This window comes from Danio rerio, chromosome 2 (genome assembly GCF_049306965.1).
Source record: "Danio rerio strain Tuebingen ecotype United States chromosome 2, GRCz12tu, whole genome shotgun sequence".
In the NCBI taxonomy this organism is placed as follows: Eukaryota; Metazoa; Chordata; class Actinopteri; order Cypriniformes; family Danionidae; genus Danio; species Danio rerio.
In genome coordinates, this window is record NC_133177.1 from 55,520,054 (window position 1) to 55,540,803 (window position 20,750).

Below are 20,750 nucleotides of genomic sequence, written 5' to 3' on the forward strand. Positions count from 1 at the left end.
TATATAATATGCCATATATGACATAAAGCCTATATTTCTAAGGTAATCTGCCACATTTTTTTTAACTGTGCAGAATTGTGGCTGCTTTACTGGGCCTACTGCGCTATTGTATTTCAATACTACTCATTTTGGTGGTACTTGGAGAGACAATTTTTTTCTGAGGTGGTACTTGATGAAAAAAGTTTGAGAACTACTGCCATAGACTGTAAAAAAAAGAGACTGCATACGCACCGCATTGCAGCCCACAGGTTGTAAATAAATGAAGTGCAAGTTTGAGCGCGCTCACGTCACGTCCCTGTTGCTATGGTGGCACGCAACACACCTGACGCTTGAATCAAACGGTGAGTCAAGGAAGAAGCCTCTGTTGACTAATAAAACAACTTTCAAGCCAAAATAATTATAGAGAACTTCCAACTTTCACTTATATGTTTCTAAACTTTTAACGTGCTGGTTTTTGTTTGATCATGGCGTCGAGGATCGATCAGCTCGCGAAGCCCAAAACAAACCTGCTCAAATTCCCGGACAGGTGAGTCCCACAGAATTAAAACAAAACTGAAACTTTAATGAAACATTTATAATAAAAAAGAATATTTGTATGTGTATTTAGGGACATTTTGTCTTGAAAATACGAGGGCCAATCTTTAACTACTGGCACTTCTAAGCCTTGTGAAGTTGAGTAAAACAACTTGTTTAAAATTAACGTAACATAGCCTCATACGTTTAATAATTTTGTCTAGTTTTAAGACCTGTAAGAGGACAAACTTGGATAAGAAAAGAAACGTTTTATCCATCGTGAACTGAAGAAAAATGGAGAGATAATTTTTTCACCACATTTCTAAACATAATAGTTTTAATCGCTCATTTTACAAGATATTTATCAAGACACTTCTATACAGCTTACAGTGACATTTAAAAGCTTAACTAGGTTAATTAACAAGGCAGGTTAGGGTAATTAGGCAAGTTATTGTATAACGATTGTTTACTCTGTAGACTATCTGGAAAAAAATATAGCTTAAAGGGGCTAATAATTTTGCCCTTATAATATATATATATATATATATATATATATATATATATATATATATATATATATATATATATATATATATATTCTGTGTTATTTGTAATTTCCATAGTAAAAAAAAAAAAGTCTAAGTTCTTAAACTCTTACATTAGTTATTTAACGTTATATAACTTCCTCTGGTGTGAAACTGAGGCATTCAAAAGGTATTAATGCATCATTCTCATTAATTTGAACAAAATGTGTATGAAACACCATTAGTAGATTCATTCTGTCAAGTCTGTTACTGTGATATTTCAGTGAATTTCTCATGCACTTTTTGAAAATCATAATATGATGTTAATACATAAAGTTGTTGTGTTTTAGACATGCCATGCTGTTTCTGGTTTAAGGTTTGCATCTTGAGCTAAAACACAAAATGAATGAAAATTTCAACTATTTGTCAATTTATACATTCATTCGTTCATTTTCCTTCAGCTTAGTCTCTTTATTTATCAGGGGTTGCCACAGTGAAATGAGCCGCCAGCAAATCCAGCATATGTTTTACACAGCCCTTGCAGTCCCCCTCACATTCACAAACACACATATACTACAGGCAATTTAGTTTATTCAATTCACTTATAGCACATGTTTTTGAACTGTGGGGTAAATCTTAGCACCCAGAGGAAACCCACGCCAACACAGGGAGAACATGCCAACTCCACACAGAAATGCCAAGTGATCCAGCCGGGGCTCGAACCAGCTACCTTCTTGCTGTGAGCCGACAGTGCTAACCACTGAGCCACTAATGTATTTACAGTATATAATTTGCATTTTTCTTAACCAAAGAATATAATTTTTGTTATTAAAATGAAGTATTAACATTTGTAATAAATCTAAAAGGCCATCTTTAACCCCTTAAAATGAGGTTTAATTACTATTGTCTGTGTGTTGAGATTTTTCAGGGATCTTATTAAGTAGTGTTGAGTACTTACTTTTCAGATTTTATGTTTTACCATCACTGCTTGTAATACATAAACTACTTTGAATAAGAGTATTAAAGACATTTCCAACGCATTATATGAACCCATACAGATGTCTTTTTTGTAAAACAAAATCATACTCTTTTCGAAAAATGTATTATATAAAACGAGGCAATTACTATGTGGCAATGTGCTCTACAAAAGACAAAACTGATCTGCGGAGTCTCAGGAGAATAAAGAGCTCCATTCTCTCACACATGGTGAGAACCTCTGTTTCTGTTTGACCTAGTTATAGAAATGGGCACATTTGCCCACCAGGGGGCTCTGGAGCTCTTTCAAACAGCAGCAGATTAACTTGGGCTTCCTGTGGTGAATTATTCATGCTTTATATACTGTTGAAGTCAGAATTATTAGCCCTCCTGAATTATATATTTATTTCTCCAATTTCTGTTTAACAGAGATAATATTTTTTTCAACACATTTCTAAACATAATAGTTTTAATAACTCATTTCTAATAACTGATTTATCTTATGTTTGCCATAATGACAGTAAATAATATTTTACTAGATATTTTTCAAGATGCTAGCTTTCAGCTCTAAGTGCTTTTTAAAGGCTTAATATGGCCCTTCTGTGGAAATTTTTCTACTTTTACAAAAAACAAAAATGTACATACATACACACACACACACACACACACACACAGAGAGAGAAGCCAGTATTATTACACCCCTTTTAATTTTTTCTTCTTTTTTAAATGTTTCCCAAATGATGTGTAACAGAGCATAGAAATTTTCACAGTATGTCTGATAATATTTTTTCTTATGGAGAAAGTCTTATTTGTTTTATTTCAGCTAGATTAAAAGCAATTTTTAGTTTTTAAACACCATTTTAAAGACAAATTTTTTAGCCCCTTTAAGCAATATTTTTTTGATAGTCTACAGAACAAACCATTATGGTTAGAAATGTGTTGAAAAAATCTTCTCTTCATTAAACAGAAAGTAGGGGAAAAAACAGAGGCCGATAATTCAAGGACCCTAATAATTCTGAGTTGAACTGTGTGTGTGTGTGTGTGTGTGTGTGTGTGTGTGTGTGTGTGTGTGTGTGTGTGTGTGTGTGTGTGTGTGTGTGTGTGTGTGTGTGTGTGTGTGTAATATTTATACAACAGTTCTGTCTGGTTCCTGAATCTGATTGGCTGATAGCTGTGATATATTTAAGCAATATCAGCACCCGTACAGCCTCTTTACCCTTTGTGTATTACTCCACCCACATACAGCCAGCAAAAAGCAGACACTGCAGATCTAAAGTCAAAAAGATGTTTGCTCAGCTGTTCAACTGTCAGCTTATGATTTGAATCAAACGCGAAAGAAAGTAGTTTCTCATACAAAAGGGTTTTTGAGACTCTCCATGTTTGATTTTGTTTTTATATACACAATTATGCTGTCAAACTGTTGTATAAACGCAATATCACACTCGTAGCAGTGTGATATGGCTGTATATCGGCACTGGTGGGGGCACTAAGGCAACGCACGCCTCCCACCAGTGCTGATATGCAGCCATATCACATTGCTACTCGTGTGATATTGCTCATATATATATATATATATATATATATATATATATATATATATATATATATATATATATATATATATATATATATATATATATATATATATATATATATATATATATATATATATGCTTAATTGCCACAATCCCAATGGATTTGGTGCAATATGTAATTTTTTATGTGTGTTTTTTTATTATGTATAGGCGCTCGGTGTACTGGCTTGATGAGCTACCATCCAGACCAAAAAGCTCCACGACTGCCTTCGGTATGAGAATCACTTCCTTTACCAAATACTTTGATCTGTTGTGAAAATCAATTCAGAGGGGTCACAATATTAAACATTGTAAATATGACACCTATTGTTTTAAAATGAATTCAATATATACTGTATGGTTTAAGCCAGTGTTTCTCAAACACGCTCCTGGATGACCACTTGCTTTGCACATTTTCCATGGCTGTTTTGCAATATGCATTCTTCAGTGATTTAAGAAAAAATGATTATGCTTGAAACAACACATATGTGACAATATAGTACTCAAAATATTGCCAGGGTGATAGAAGGTAAATAATAATAACAGCACAAAGAATAAATAAAACAAACACAAAAAACAAGAATATAAGTAATTAAATAAAATTACAAACAAGCAGGACCTTTACATTAATCAAACATGTTGAAACTAAAGCACAAATGGACAGATTTAATGGCCTTTCTATTAGAACTATGTCGAATAGTACAAAAGTAATTTTTCATTTCCTTCTAAAACAAAGTAAAACAGTTTTGTTTTTGTGGAAAATTTACACTTATGAATATGAAACTTAATCAACAATATAAATAGGTTAATAACAAAAACTTTATTCAAAGTATCATAATTAAAATATCCAAAATGACGTTTTCAAAATGAAAATTAGAATTAAAGTATCTTTTTTATATTTAAAGACAGAAGCATCATACTAAAGCTTTTTAACATAATCACAGTGCTAAAAGATGTGGGGTACAGTTTCCAAATACAAAGAACTAAAAGAGTACATTTAAAAAGGATATAAATTGGGAAGGAAATGTTTAGCAGGATATAATTTATGATGTAGTTCAAAAGATATTTCTTTTATCTTATTTGTACCAAAAATTTGTGAGGTAATTACCAAATATTTTACCTTTTAGAAACTCTTACAAAATTTTTCCAGTAGGTTCTAGAGCTAGGTTTGGAAACATCTTGTTTTAAAAAAAGAGAGCGAATAGATTTGTTATTTTTAAGCTGGGAAAAACAAATTTGACCACATATTGTGTATGGTAAACTGATTATGGGCATATGAATCCAAGTTACATCTCTAAATAACATTCTTCAGCGGTTTTGCGTCCTCGTGTTCCCATGTAATGTAAGTTCCAAAACTCAAGACCACAAGAACAGAGGAGGCGAGAAAGTTCCGGGAAGAGTTCTTGATATCGAGGATGCGTGGATGCAGACTTTAGCGCAAAACTTGCTTGAGAAATCCCAGAAGTCATTGCGGCTGAATAAAGGAGGCGAAAAGTGCAGCATTCAATACCAATTCATTATTAAAGTTCAGAGATATAACTTTTTTTAGAAGTTTTCCTAAATAAGACAGTGAAAGTAAACTTTAACTTAAAAATCGTAATAAAGGCATAAACATACTATGGGTGTTTATTTGCTGAAATTTATAGTAAAATCTTTTTTATGTGTATTGTGCAAAGTATATTTGTACGGTTTTGTGCATGATATAGTGCATCCGAAAAAAATCACAGCGCTTCACTTTTTCCAATTTTTTTTTGCGCTTTTGATTCCAAAATGGATTCAAATATTTTATTTCCTCAAAATTCTACACACTATACCTCATAATGACAATGTGAAGATTTTTTTTTTAATGGTTGCAGCTTTATTAAAAGTAAAAAACCTGAAAATCACATTTACATTAGTATTCACATAGGATAGAGGGAAAGATGAATGTAGCAATGTACAGAGACATCCTAAATAAAAAAAACATGGTTCAGAGTGCTCTTGACCTCCGATTGTGGCAATGGTTCATCTTCCAGCAGGACAATGACCCAAAGCACAGAACAAAAATATCAATGGAGTGGCTTCACAACAACTCTGTGAATGTCCTTGAGTGGCCCAGACAGAACCCAGACCCAAATCCTATTGAACATCTCTGGAGAGATGTGAAAATGGCTGTACACCGTCGCTTCCCGTCAACAAGGTATAAAGCAAAGGCTGTGAATACTGATGTATATGTGATTTTTCAGGTTTTTAATTTGTAACAATTTCAAAAACTCTTTCTTCACATTGTCAAAATGGGATTTTGTGTGTAGACTGTTGAGGAAATAAAAGAATTTAATAAATTTTGGAATAAGGCTGTAACAAAAAATGTGGAAAAAGTGAAGCACTGTGAATAATTTCCACACTCACTGTATATATTGAAAAGGGGAAAAACTATAAATCGTTGTATGAATGCTGTAATTTTTAAATATCAAAAATACGTGAAGGTAATGTGACCATCAGGAAGAATGCAGCGTCTTCACGAGTGTTCTTTGAATTGAGAAACAGCCCATGGCTGTGACCAAAACCGCATACTTCCATACCATATAGTACGCTAAAATCAGTATGCGAGCTGAGTAGTATATCCGAATTCATAGAATTCAAAAATCAGTAAGCGAGAAGTACCCGGATGACTTCCGGCAAGATTCTGAAGTGCGCATCCCATGCATGCTTTGCTATACCATGATGCCCCGCGAGAGAATACATGAATAGAAGTGAAGTGATGCAACTGACGCAGGTAGGTCATGTGACCATGACAAAATGGCGGATGTAGTACATCCGAATTCCATTCATACATTTCACATTCATACTGTATAGAACGCATTTTTCTAACAGCCGAGTAGTACGTTTAAATTCAAATGCAGTACCTACTGAGTAGTAGGCGGTTTCGGGCACGCAGCCCTTGTCTCCTTAACCAAACACACTTGAATCAGATCAGCAACTTGGTAGCAGACACTGAAAAACCTGTAATGGGTGTGACAGACAAGGAAGACATCGAAAACATTCAGTGTTGGTGTTCCTCCAGGATCGTGGTTGAGAAACACTGATTTAAGCTGTGCGGTTTTACACGTTTTCATAGAAGATGTTTATTTAAAGAGATCATGCATTGAAATTGTTTTCACAGAAACAACCCCTCGTTTGGAGAAGCTCGTCCAAAGCAAACGACCAATCCATTTTTATGAGGACAACAGGTGACTAATGTTTTGTATATTATAGATTCCTTCAAATTAAATTAAAGTTTTTTAGATGTTAGTATCAGTATGTTTGATTTATGGATATCTGTAAGCTAGTGTGCTCCATAACAGTGACAAAATTTGCTAATATAAGATATAAACATCAAAAGCTTGTGGTTAATCACTTCCACCTAAATGGATCAATGATTTTTTTGACGTCACCTCAAACTTCAGTTTCTCATCAAATCTTCTCCCCAATCAAATGCTTTATAGTATCTGACATGCCCCGCCCCCTTCAAGATGCTTCATTTTGATGCGCTTGAGCTCAACCACTCTTGTTGGCAGAGCTGTAATAAAAACAAAAAGGGGAGGAGCTACTATATGTCCCGCCCTCTCCATGTTTCAGTTGAGATTGTCAAACATTGATTAAAAAAACGCACATTAAAACAATAAAGGTCCAAAAGGATTTACAATGATGACAAAAAATCATTTGGATCTCATGAAGAACCTTTCCGTGAACAGTCCTTAAAATGATTAAAAACGTAAAATAATTTACTCATCTTCCACTTGTTCTCAATCCTGTTTCTTTCTTCTGTTAAAAATAAAACCAGATATTAGGAACGTTGGAAACAGGTATCCGTTGGCTTTTAATGGTTACTAGTTTCCAACATTTTCAGTATACAGTCTTTTCTGTTCAAAAGGAACCCCTAAAGCTATGGAACCACTCGAGGATCCATAAATTGAGAGTAAATTTAATTTTTTTGTTGAACTAATACTTTAAAATATTAAATATGCTAACAATTCACGCTCTACAGAACTTTTCTTTTCACTTTTAAACAACTTTGTATGCATTCTAAAGATGATATAAATGTTAAATGCTCCTCATGGAGTCATCAATGACAATGAACACACTGTTTTTTTTAAGACGACACAACAAACGGTGACAGTTAAACTCGTACTCATTCCATTTTATCTTTGTTATTTCACTTTCACAGTATCCCATGATGCACATCTCATAAGTTAGTATCAGTTTAGAGTTTAATCATGGTCGTAAAACAACTGACGTCATCGTATAATAACATCTCTCCCAGTCCTGCTGTACTCTTTATAATTCCATTCCAGCACTCAGCTCAGTCTCAGAGCTCATCACTTTGCTTTAATTGGCTGTATTCAACTGATGATGGCATCTGTAATTTAGTTAATGAGCAAATATGAATCTTGGTCTCTCGGGTGCCATCTAGGTGAAGAAAGAAGCTATATTTAACTATATTTAACAGTAAGGTAAGAAAACAGTGTTCACAATTTACAATGTGTACAGTGCAGTATATACTTTAAAGTGCTTTTTCAGACATTGTTTTGTTTGTGTTGTAGATTGTCAAGAATTTTCTGTTCTATGAAAGCAAAAACACTTTGTATGCACTTCAAAAGCACGAGGACTTGAGCTCAGAAATTACAGTTAAAGTCAGAATTATTAGCCCCCCTTTCCATTATTTTGTCTTTTAAATTTTTTCCCAAATTATGTTTAACAGAGCAAGGAAATTTTCACAGTATTTCTGATAATATTTTTTCTTCTAGAGAAAGTCTTATTTGTTTTATTTCGGCCAGAATAAAAGAAGTTTTTAATTTTTAAAAATTATTTTAAGGTCAATACTATTAGCCCATTTTTAGCTTAATTTTTAGATAGTCTATAGAACAAACCATCATTATACAATAACTTGCCTAATTACTCTATCCTGCCTAGTTAAGCTAATTAACCTAGTTAAGCCTTCAACAATTTAAGTTGTATAGAAGTGTCTTGAAAAATATATAGTAAAATATTATTTACTGTCATCATGGTAAAGCCAAAACAAATCAGTTATTAGAAATGACTTATTAAAAAATCTCTTTGTTAAACAGATATTGGGGAAAACATGGTCACACTTTATAATAAGTTTCATTAGTTAATGTTAATTAATGCATTTACTAACATGAACAAACAATGAACAATACATTTACTACAGTATTTGTTCATGCTAGTTAACGTTAGTTGATGAAAATACAGTAGTTCATTGTTAGTTCATGTTAACTCATGGTGCATTAACTAATGTTAACAAGCATGGACTTGGATGTTAATATTGCATCAGTAATATTCAATTATGATTAATAAATGCTGTACATGTGTTGTTCATGATTAGTTCATGTTAGTAAATGCATTAACTAATGAACCTTATTGTAAAGTGTTACCAAAAACATAAACAAGGGGGCTAAAAATTCTGACTTAAAGTGTATATGTTTAAACTGACACCATTATTAATGTTTATACAGTCAAAATTGTTAGCCCTCCTGTGAAATAATTTGTAAAAGCTTCCCAAGTGCTGTTTAACAGGAGCAGGAACTAACTGCGTTTATTTTCAACACCTTTTTAAACTAAATATCAGCTTATTTCTAATAGCACATTGCTTTTGTCTTTGCCTTGGTGACATTTTTATAGTTATTTTGGAAGATACTAGTATTCTAGTGCAGTGTAATTCATTGTACTTTTTTTTTTTTTTTTTTTTTTTTGCGTAGCCAATCGAGAAAAAAATCTTAAGGAGGCCAATAATTAATTCGTTAATTTCTTCATTAATTCACAGATTTTTTTTTCATTCATTAATTCATTCATTCATTTCTTGTCATAGTGAGTCTGATATACGTGTCCTTGCAGAAGATCAGTGGAGTGGGTTGTTAGTGCAGCTGCGCTGAAGGCTTGTCCCTCTCAGAGGGTGTGTTCACTGGCACTGCCACGGCCACCTGCTGATGGATGGCAGCCTGACCGCCCTCTCATGGACACTGTGAGTAAATGCACTACATAAACTGAAAATAACAAGTACAGTTATAGTCAAAATTTTTAGCCCTACTCCTGTAAAATTTTACATATATTTAGATTATAATATAATGCATACGAAATAATAACAATAAGTCTGTAAATTAACAGAAATTTACATGCAGTTTATTCCAAGGTTTTTGTAGCGAAATATACAACACCAACCCAGACAATTTATCACTTTGTACTATTAAAAATGTTCACAAAAGTCACTTTTTCCAAGTTTTAAAGGTTAAAAGTTGTTTGGGAAAAAGATCAAGGTATCCCATAATGCAATTCATAATCATAAATGGTAAAAATAAAAGCATGAATCTTATCTTGCATATCTTGCAAAACCGCTAGTAAAATATCATTAAGTGTGAAAAGTTTTTCCTTTTTTATTATCTCAGTGGTTGCACTTCATCAGCTTTAATAAGTGCACCCAAACACTTCCTGTAGATGCACATAGTGATAGTAGAGTTTCTCACCTCTGTGGAGGAAGCGTCTCTCCTTCTCGCCTGATTCAGCGCTGTGACATTTGTGGGCTTTTTCCACACATAAAGACTGCGTAATTTAAACCATTTACCGCCAACATCCTATAAATAATACATCATGACACTAGCATAATCTAAACGCATTACAATCAGTTTGAGGGCTGTAAGAGCCATAATTTGTTTTAATACAATTTATTATTTTTATTAATATAATATAATTTTGTGTTGATGTGTTTAGTTGTGTACATTTGTTCATTTTAGCCTTACTCCTTTGTTTGTAATGGTGTTCTCCGCCATTATTGGACTGATTTAAGTTATATTATGAAATTGGAAAGTGAGAGAAAGACAGAGCAACACAGTTTTTTGAGTTTATTTATTTTTTCTCTTTTTCATAATTGTTCTTATTTTGTCGAATTTTACTATTTTTTAATATATATTTTTAAATATTTTATACATTTTTTTACAAATTTATATTTCTTTTTTTTATAACTATTATTGGCGAGGCAGTGGCGCAGTAGGTAGTGCTGTCGCCTCACAGCAAGAATGTTGCTGGGTCTCTGGTTTGAACCTCAGCTCAGTTGGCGTTCCTGTGTGGAGTTTGCATGTTCTCCCTGCCTTCGTGTGGGTTTCCTCCGGGTGCTCCGGTTTCCCCTCACAGTCCAAAGACATGCGCTACAGGTGAATTGGGTAGCCTAAATTGTCCGTAGTGTATGAGTGTGTGTGTGTGAATGTGTGTGTGGATGTTTCCCAGAGATGGGTTGCGGCTGGAAGGGCATCCGCTGCGTAAAAAACCTGCTGGATAAGTTGGTGGTTCATTCCGCTGTGGCGACCCCTAATTAATAAAGGGACTAAGCCGACAAGAAAATGAATAATTAATTAATAATTTTTTTCTTATTTTTTATATAATTTTTTTCTTATTTTTTTATCATTTTACTGCATAATTCAGTAAACATTTTTAATTGGAAAGAAACCTGAGTCAATTTATTGGCCATTTGATTTTCTAAAATACAGATATTACAAAGGCACTGATTTTTTTTGTTTGTTTGTTTGTTTGTTTGTTTTCACTGCATCAAAAGCAGAACATAAAGTTGGGTTCAATATAACTTTATTTATTTATTTATTTACTTAATTATACTTGTTTACTTATTCACTTTTTACTTCTTTACTAGTTTACTTATTTAGCAAAGAAATTGATTCTTGTTAGATATTTTTAGCTGTGTTTTCTTTCAGAGACTGCATCCTCTGAAGGCAAGTCATTCGAAGTCCACACAAGCTGAACCAAGTGTTTTAAAATGAGAAGATCTAGCCTGGATCTCATCACCAGGGAACCGTAACAGATGCTGTTAATATGCGCTGATAAAATTTGTAATGGCTTTTTTCAAAGTGATTTAAAAACTTATTTGAAGCGATCTGAAGGCAAAACAAGGTATCCAGAAGCTGGAAATAAATTTCCTTTGATCCATACATGTGCACATAAACATGCAAGCTGTCGATAAAATCACTCTTTAGTAAGACATGTCATACTCATTTTGTTTCTTTAACATGTGTCTAGATATCCAAGTAAAATAAACTTAATTCATACATTTAAACCAGAATTTTCTTTTTTAAAAACATCCTGCTGGGATCAGCGCACAATGAATCTTGGGCAATTCGAGGCTGCGAAGGATCCACCGGTTGTGTCCTTTATTACCGGCAAATGAAGGATGCATTTGGAGGCTGCGTTAGAAAAAGCCTGCACATTTTTTGAAATAAGACAGCCTTCATCGCTCCGTCATGGCGCAGGGCCCTTCGAATGCATCCTTCGGAGGATGCAGCCTCTGAAATAAGACACGGCTTTAGTTTAGTTATCTTAAAGGCATTTTTTAAATAACTGCTGTTGTTTTAAATGTTACGTAAGCATCACATCATTAGACTGATTTCTGTAGGACCATGTGACTGAATACAGGAGTAATGATGCTGAAAATCCAGCATTAAATCAGAGGAATAAAAATAATTGGCGGTTATTAGAAATTAGATTGTTGTTTTTTTGTTTCTATATACATTGTTATATATTTGAGAAAAGTGTTTCTCAAATACTGTGGCCAGGATTCTGACCAGAACCAGAAAATCAGAGCACATCACACCTGTCCTCAGGTCTGTACACTGGCTCCCAGTTAAATTCAGAATAGATTTTAAAGTATTATTACTTGCCTATAAATCACTAAATGGCCTAAGACCTCAATACTTTACAGATATGCTCACTGAATACAACCGATTCCTCAGATCATTAGGATCAAGTAAATTAGAAATTCCAGGAGTTCAGTCAAAGCAGGGTGAATCAGCTTCCAATGATCAGATGTGCTCCAACATTAGGCACGTTCAAATCAAGACTGAAAACACATCTGTTTAGCTGTGCCTTTACTGAATGAGCACTGTGCTGCGTCCGACAGATCACACTATTATGTTTTTCTTGTCTTTTTCTCTTGTTTTTAATATAATTTTTAAAATTTTTGTTGTTTCTTTTTACTCTTGTTTATGTAAAGCACTTTGAATTACCATTGTGTATGAAATGTGCTATTTAAATAAACTTGCCTTTATGGTGATTAATTATAAAACTGCTTAATTTATAATTATAAAAAATAAATGTATTTTCTGTTATGATATAATATTAGACTTCAGGTTTATATTTCCAAATATAGTGCTTTATTCACATTTTAGCTAATGTTTCCGATGTTTTTTTTTTGTAATTGTGATTCAAGCTTTTAAATGTGAAGTAAAGGTTATTTTAAAACTGGGACAATCCCTTCAACTTGTCCCACCCTGCCTTTCTGTTTCATTATGAAAGATTTTATCGACACTGGAAAAAAATAATGACCCTTCAAGCCATTTCCTGTTTTTTTTTTTTTTTAAGTATTAAATCTAGCTGGGTGGACAATGCTAAAGAGATCTGTGCTATAAATATTATGTTTTTTTAATGCTTTTCTTATGTTTTATTCTGCTTTTCATGTCATTCAGAAATATTTTATTAATGCTCTAAAAATGTATCTTTACCCAAAAATGAAAGTTGAAATTTATGAAATTTACTATTTAATTAGGTGACTTTTTTCCTCAGTATATTATTGTAGAGGATTTTGAGGTGAAGCTGTGATCCTCAGTGACGCATAAAACACAAGTCACTGGGTATCAGCATTTTAATCGTCAAAAAAGTGGAAGCAAATCTAAACAATACCTGTAGCTCATCATCTTAAAAGGTTGGTTCACCCAAAAATGACAATTCTGTTATTAATTACTCACCCTAATATTGTTCCAATCCTCCTGAGACTTATGTTTACCTTCAAAACACAAATTAAGATATTTTAGATAAAATCCTGGAGCTCTCTCATCCTTCATAGGCAGCAATGGTTCCAAGTCCAGAAAAGTTTTGTCAAAGCATTTAATTTAACTTCAGTGGATCACCGGTAATCATACGAAGCTCTGAGAACACTTTTGTGGTAAAAATATCACTGCAAAAAAACACTTTTTAAATTGTTGTATAGTCACAAAAAAACAAAATAACCTTTTTTTGCTTTGCAGGTTGCTAGGGTATTCCAACTCTATATAACCTTGTATATAATGTTGAGTTTCTTACATACAGATCAATCACTTTGCTTCATAAGACATCAGTGTAACATCAAGAGCCACAAGTGTTAATTTTGTTTTTCTTGAATCAGTTTTTTGACTCTCATAATTCCAGTAACTGTTGAGTCACCAAGGACTAAAGTTTCAGCTAAAAATCTTCTTTGAAGTACAACTAAAGAAAGACGTTCACCCAAATCTTGAATGCCCTGAAAATGAGCCGATTAAACACTTATGCCAACTTCAGACTGCATGATTTTTGCCCTGATTTTGACTCGCCACAGGTTTTGAGAAATCGTCGACAAATGCCTGAAATCACTGTCACTCACGTGCACGAGCACTGATTTGCCTATCACACAGTGTGAACTATCAAAGACATGATCTGAGAGAATCGCAGATGAGTCGCTGATGCCTGTGAGATATTTGGCGTGCTAAATATCTGGAGCTGTCGGCGAGTTAAATCATGCAGTGTGAAATGAGTTTTGACTGAATAGAACAGCGGCGATCACCTACAGCCAATGAGAGAACAGCATTCACTAGCGTGTGTGTACCTGCAGGCCAGCGAAAGGTTGAGGGAGAAGATGAAAGCGCTCATTTGGTTTATTTGGTCCCAAGAAATGGAGGAAAAACTAGTGGAGGTTTGACTGGAGCACCCGTGTCTAGTTGACGTTTCATACAGAAAGCTAAAAAAAAAAGTTGAGGAGAAATTGCTAATACCCCTTCAAACCCAGGTGAGCAAATATGTACATTTTTTTTATCCCATTAATGGTTTCTTTCTCATTATGTAGTTAATAACAAAACATATACTACGTGTTTTTGGCTGTGAGATGTGTTTTGGATGAAGTTGTCGGTGACTCTTTCTATTGTAAAGTCATGCAGTGTGAAAGCCCCTGTCGCCGATCCATCTTGTAGTGTAAACAAAGCAGCGATGAAAAGCTTGCCCAGATAGTCATGCAGTGTGAAAACATCTGAGACGCGACTACTTTGAAAATCAGGCAGTCTAAACTCGCCATTACTTTCTTTTTTTGGTTAAATCAAGGTAATTATGTGGTTTTGCGTTTTTTTTTTTTAAGCTAGTTTTTATTTTGAAACTATTTTGTTTTTTGTTCTGTTGATTTCAGTTTTAATTCGTTTGTTAGTTTTAGTTTTTTAGGTTTTTTTGTGAACACATTTCTTTTTAGTTTTTATATATTATATATACATTATATATATTTTATATAAGTTTTAGTCATTTTACTTTAGCAGAATTAAAAGAACATATCCAGTGTCGACCAGAGCAAAGGGTAATGTTTGCACAGCTTACAGTAACTCCTGTGAAAATTTCTTAGTAATAAAATTAAATAAAACAATTGTTTAAACAGACACTGAAACCAAAACCACACAAATCCAACAAGTAAATTATAAAAGATTTTTAAAAAAATGACAACAAACTTTTTAGATATTAAACCTCAGTGGGGAAAATAAGTATTGAACGTCACCATTTTTCTCAGAAAAATAAGAAGATTTTCTATTTTTATAGGTGCTTTTGACTTCAAATCTTCACCGGATGTTGATAAAAACCAAAGTAATCCATATATGCAAAGACGACAAAACAAATTAGCTTATGAATGAAGTTATGTGTAATAAAATTAAATGATGCAGGGAAAAATATTAAAAACATGAAGAAAGAGAGGTGTGGAAACGCAGTGAAAACCCACACAATGATCCAAAACACAGTCAAGAAAACTCTTAAATGCTTTCAGAGTAAAGCTGTAGAATGGCCCAGCGCCCCAGCCAATCACCTGACTTGAATCCAATAGAGAACACAAAAAGAGATCAGATTTGATAGACGAGACCCACAGAACCATCAAGATTTTTACACTGTTGAAGTCTGTGAAAAACTCACACCTGAGCAATGCATGTGACTTCATTTTTTTATATAAAGTATTAAATACTATTCAGTAGTTCAGTACTTTCTCCTTGTGTTATTTCATTGTTATTACACAACTCATTTTTCATTTTTTTGTTTTGTTTTATCTTAGTTTATATTGTTTGGGTTTTTACCAAAAATCTGGTTCAATTCCTTGTCAACAGCTCCTTTAGAAATATTTTTTTGCAGGAAAAAACATGACGTGTTTAATACTTATTTTCCTCGCTGTATATAATGTTAAACATGCCTTGTTTAGATTTCTTTGCCAAATGAACATAAGTTAAACACATTATTTTAGATAGAAAACATATTTTTGTGTATAACCATGTGCTTGACTGATGTGTTTGTCAATAAAAGCACATTTACATTTGTTTCTATAAACAGTCGCAGGGCAGATTTCTGCCACAGAATGAGTGCTTATTATTTTTCAAAACTATTATATTTTTTCTGATTATTATTATTTTATTTAAGTTCCTTTTTCAGTCACTTTTGTTTAGTTTTAGTTTTTCATTTATTGTCTTTTTTTTTACATTTTATTTTAGGAACTCTTTTGAACACTAGTATTGTTCTTTGTTTTAGTTTGTTTTTTTTTTAAATTACCTTGCGCTTACCTTTTTGCTACAGTTTTTCACTGTTCTTCTGGTTACTCCAGGTGTGTGTGCTGTGGAGCTCAGTGTTTCATCATCACATCAGAAGCTCGCCCTCCAGCACATTCCCCAAAGTTTGCTTATCACGATGACACATGGCATATCTTTTTTGTTTGCTCCTTTACAGTTGAGTGTTGCGGTTAAAACGGCCAAACCGAGTCCAAGGATCTGTTATCTGGCGCAACCGAAGCAAATAAAGATGACATTAACACACTTCAGCGTGGAGTCCAGTGAGCACGAGATTGGCATCAGCACTACCCCCTCCGCCCGCCTGCTGCGGCTGGCCTGTGAGTGGACATAATGTGCTGATATTCAATAATTCAATATACAGTTGGAGTCAGTATTATTATCCCTCCTGAATTATTAGCCCACCTGTAATTTTTTCCCCAGTTTTTGTTTAATGGAAAGAAGATTTTTTTTTTTAACACATTTCTAAACATAATAGTTTTAATAACTATTTTCTAATAACTGATTTATTTTATCTTTGCCATGATGACAGTAAATAATATTTGATTAGATATTTTTAAGATACTAGTATTCAGCTTAAAGTGACATTTAAGGGCTTAACTAGGGTAATTAGGTTGTCTTTTGAACCTCTAGTCAATATCGTGACAAAAGCTTCATCTGTTAAATGCAAAAAGACCAAATGTGATACCTGTGAGTGCATTTCAAAGAGGCTTTAATAATCGTTTACACTTCTTATCTTTTATTATTTGCATTCTCAGCTCCTAAGCAGGTGCATCCGCAGCATACACTCGCCCGCTCTGTTTCCTGGCCAATTCCAAAACACGTACTGAAGGCTGGAGCCAGCGAGAGGCTGCAGGTTCTGGCACGTCCTAAAACCCGTCAGGCCCTGTTTGAAGGCTACAATCCATACCGGGTCAGTCCTGCCGCCGGCTCCGCCACCGCCTCCCCCAGACTACTGGAGCTGTCATTACCCCTGCCGCGCAAATGCAGAGAACAGTAAACCAGCATTTCAGCCAGCCATCACTACTGAGGCTTTTGGGAACATTTTTATCATATGCACTGAGATAAAAAAAAATTCTGCTGAATGTACAAAATGATAAATTATTAGGCAAGGCAAGCTTACTTCTATAGCACATTTCATACACGATGGTAATCCAACTTGCTTTACATAAACAAGAATAAAAGAAACATTAAATACAATGTAAGAAATAAAAAAAACAAAGAAAAAGAATGATTAAAAACAGATTAAAATGTGTATTAGTCCTCATGTAATTATTTTTAAAAATATTTCAGTGCTGTTTAAAATGTTTTTAGAGGCTAAATTCTAATTAAATACCAGCAAAATGCCTGTACTACTTTACAATGTGATGTCTACTTTATAAATGTTGTCAAACGTTTGAGACAATTTGGCCTGGTGAGTGGTGGTTCTTTTTTCTCAAAATGTGGACTTTTTTTTTGCAGTTATTCACCTCATTTTCTATTTAATTTCTATGCAATAAGTGGCATTTTAAGCACTATTTTTAGCTGGATTAGCTTGTCGTATCCTTCATTTTTGATATACCAAAATATTTCTTAAAGATTTATAATAAACAAATATAAAAAAAAGAGCTTCAAGATTTTCTTTTAGCCTCTCTTAAAAATTAATCTAACAACAACAGCCTAATTAGTATAAACAGCAAAAGTCAGTCTAAGGCACTTGAAAAATGTGGAAAAAATGTTGAAAAGCCTTCACTGACATGTTTATTTCTTAAAACTGCGCCTACATGTTTTAAAAACATTTGCCTTCATCAGGGTTACCTGATGTAGCCGCAAATGTTTATTCTGATTAATCCCTTGCACAAAGAGCACCAACACATTATTGAAGCTACCCTGAAAACTTTTCAATTTATTTTGGATTTTTATACACAGCCTAATTAGTATTAAAATACTAATTAAAATGAACTTTAATATGGGCTGCTTTTGGTGCTTCGGACCTTTCATTGGTCATTTTTTCTCTCTCAAAAATAAAGTTCAAGGTTTAAAATAAAAGTTAGGCTACTTGTAAAATGTTTTTTTTTTTTTTTTTTACAAGTTGGTCAATAGTGAAAGTTGACTTCACTTTCGTCAAATTGTGCATTTTCTTAAAACCTTCAATGGGTTATTTCCACAATTTATGATGATGTAGCAGTCAAAATAGGTCAAATGAGAATATAGTAGCAAAAATTCTGGATCAATGGCAAATTCTGGACCTTTGTCACTGTGGGGGTAGTTCTTTTAACCCCCACCTTTTTAAAGGTTGATGGTTCGAGTTCTGGCTGGGCCAGTTGGCATTTCTGTGTGGATTTTGCATGTTCTTTCCGTGTTGGAGTGGGTTTCCTCCGGGTGCTCTGGTTTCCCCCGCAGTACAAAGACATGTAGTATAGAAGAATTGGGTAAGCTAAATTATCCGTAGTCTGTGTGTGTGTATTGATGTTTCCCAGTGATGGGTTGCAGCTGGAAGGGCATCCGCTGCATACAACATATGCTGGATAAGTTGGGGGTTCATTCCTTTATTTCTCAATAAAGGGACTAGGCCGAAAAGAAAATGAATGAATAAATAAACAATTGAAAATAAATATTCCTTAAGGGGACTAATAATTTTGACCTTAAAATTGTGTTTAAATTTTTTTTAAATGCTTTTATTCTAGCTAAAATAAAACAAATAAGACTTTCTCCAGAAGAGAGAACATTATCGGAAATACTGTGGAAAAACTACTTGCCCTGTTAAACATCATTGGGGAAATATTTAAAAACTATATCAACTTTCGCAGGAGGGCTTATCATTATATCTTGAACTGTCTCTATTGTTTCACTTATGTTGTTGTTTACAGCCTACAGTAAGTAGTGCACAGCATGCTAGTGTTCATCTGCAATTATAGGCAGTTGAGTTCGTTCAGCTGCGCATATTATACAGTATATTGACATTACAAGTTATTTAGTTAACCGTACTGTTGTGTTTGATGAGCAATAATTGTATTTCTCCAGCCTGATCCACAAAGCACGTCTCACACATCTGCTGAGGATTTATTTGTGTGCTCCGAGCTCCAGAGCGAGGAAAAAAACACTCATTTGCATGTTATTGAATGAGAATCTGAAGCGGGACTGTACCAGTTCCAATATCCTGCTGTAACGGCTCTTTAGGGAAGCCGATAGCTGAAATGTGGGCCTCTTCTGTGCCGCTCTGATTATTTACCCTCCGCTTATAAGGCCGAGCTGTTTTACTTCAGCGCTGCTCATTTGAATCCGTAATCTCAAATGTGAATTTTATTGCCTTGACTCAGCTCTACATGCTGAAACAATTACAGCACAATGGGGAAATTTCACTATGACTCATTTTAAAGCAAATTTTGGATGCTAGTTACATCATTTGACGACATCTGTACGTTAGAGTGGTCCGTTATTGTTTTTCTGAGCAAATTAAGATCACATTTTTGTCATTCAGTGTAACAACAGTCGTGTCTAGCATATTTAGAACAAGAATTGTTTAATAATTTAGGTGGACTGAAAAAAATGATTCACTGGATTAAAGTAAGTGATTGCAAACTATTTATATGGACTGAATTTAAACAAACAAATTAAGTTGAACATTACTAAATTTACTTTTAACAGTCCCCGCCACTCAAGCCCGTAGCCCGGGGGGTTCAGGGGGTTCGAAAGACCCACCCCGCACTAAGGTCATAAATTTATCCAACTCATTTGTCCTATTTTGACTGCTAAGACAACATAAATTGTGAAAATAACCCATCAAAGGCTTTAAGCAGAATCCGACGTGTAAGAGGCTAAATTATCATATGCATTTGTTTATATGACAAAACATACTTCTTGACTCAAGAAGGTCCATACTGACTACAAAGCCAGATACTGTTAAGATCAGGGCCTGATATGTGGACTTTGGGGGTTTTATGGTGTGCTCACATGTTGATTGGTCAGTTTGAATGTCTTAAATGGCTTTAGTCACATGGTCAAGAAATATTCAAAATAGTTGGTAAACCCGAGCTCTGGCTCTTGTCCTGCCCTCCCTTTTCCTGGCCTGCGTCTCTCCTGCTCTGCTCCTCTCGTCCTCTGGAGTCTATCTTCTCTGACTCTACTGCAATCAGGCTTTTGGGCCTGCTCTCTTTGTCTCTCTCTCCCTCCCACTGTGTCTCTCCATCTACCTCTGGTAACTTTAATTTTACATTTAAGCTGGGTACAATTTATACAATATGTTTGATCATTTCATATTTGATCATTTTATACAGTATTTTGTTATTAATTCAGTTGTAACCATAGAGAATTATTGTCATTAAATCATTTCATTTTCAAGTATTTGTGAATTACTTTTGATTTAACATCAACACTTAATTGTTCCATATTGCAATACAATACAATCACATAATATCAACGCTCTCCCACATTTATAGCTATTAATACTGCCCTTATTTCCGTTTTTGGTATGAGACTGCAGAAGAATGGTTTGACTAGAAATGTACAGTTTTTTACCATCATGCTGATTACTTTCTGATTACTTTTTAGTCACTCGGCAG

The 20,750-nt window shown here is 34.0% G+C and overlaps 1 protein-coding gene across 10 annotated transcripts; it reads left to right on the top strand.

Moving 5' to 3' along the window:
• The first annotated feature begins 284 nt into the window (after positions 1-284).
• Positions 285-20,530, top strand: spmap2 (sperm microtubule associated protein 2). 10 transcript variants are annotated; one of them, XM_073918567.1, is made up of 7 exons: positions 285-341; positions 476-526; positions 3,758-3,819; positions 6,729-6,795; positions 9,435-9,587; positions 16,370-16,529; positions 16,968-20,530. In XM_073918567.1, exons 5-7 carry the CDS (start codon positions 9,579-9,581, stop codon positions 17,207-17,209), a joined length of 411 nt encoding a protein of 136 aa, XP_073774668.1. In that variant the 5' UTR covers positions 285-341; positions 476-526; positions 3,758-3,819; positions 6,729-6,795; positions 9,435-9,578; the 3' UTR covers positions 17,210-20,530. The 10 variants fall into 10 exon arrangements, with proteins under 10 accessions (XP_073774668.1, XP_073774659.1, XP_073774674.1 ...); XM_073918558.1 differs by having other exon boundaries at positions 9,461-9,587; XM_073918573.1 differs by having other exon boundaries at positions 9,464-9,587.
• The last annotated feature ends 220 nt before the right edge of the window (positions 20,531-20,750 follow it).

Coding starts and splice junctions, on each gene's coding strand:
- spmap2 (NM_001110836.1), top strand. CDS start 465: ATGGCGTCGAGGATCGATCAGCTCGCGAAGCCCAAAACAAACCTGCTC. Junction 527..3,757: donor CTGCTCAAATTCCCGGACAG/GTGAGTCCCACA, acceptor TATTATGTATAG/GCGCTCGGTGTACTGGCTTG. Junction 9,588..16,369: donor ACCGCCCTCTCATGGACACT/GTGAGTAAATGC, acceptor GCTCCTTTACAG/TTGAGTGTTGCGGTTAAAAC.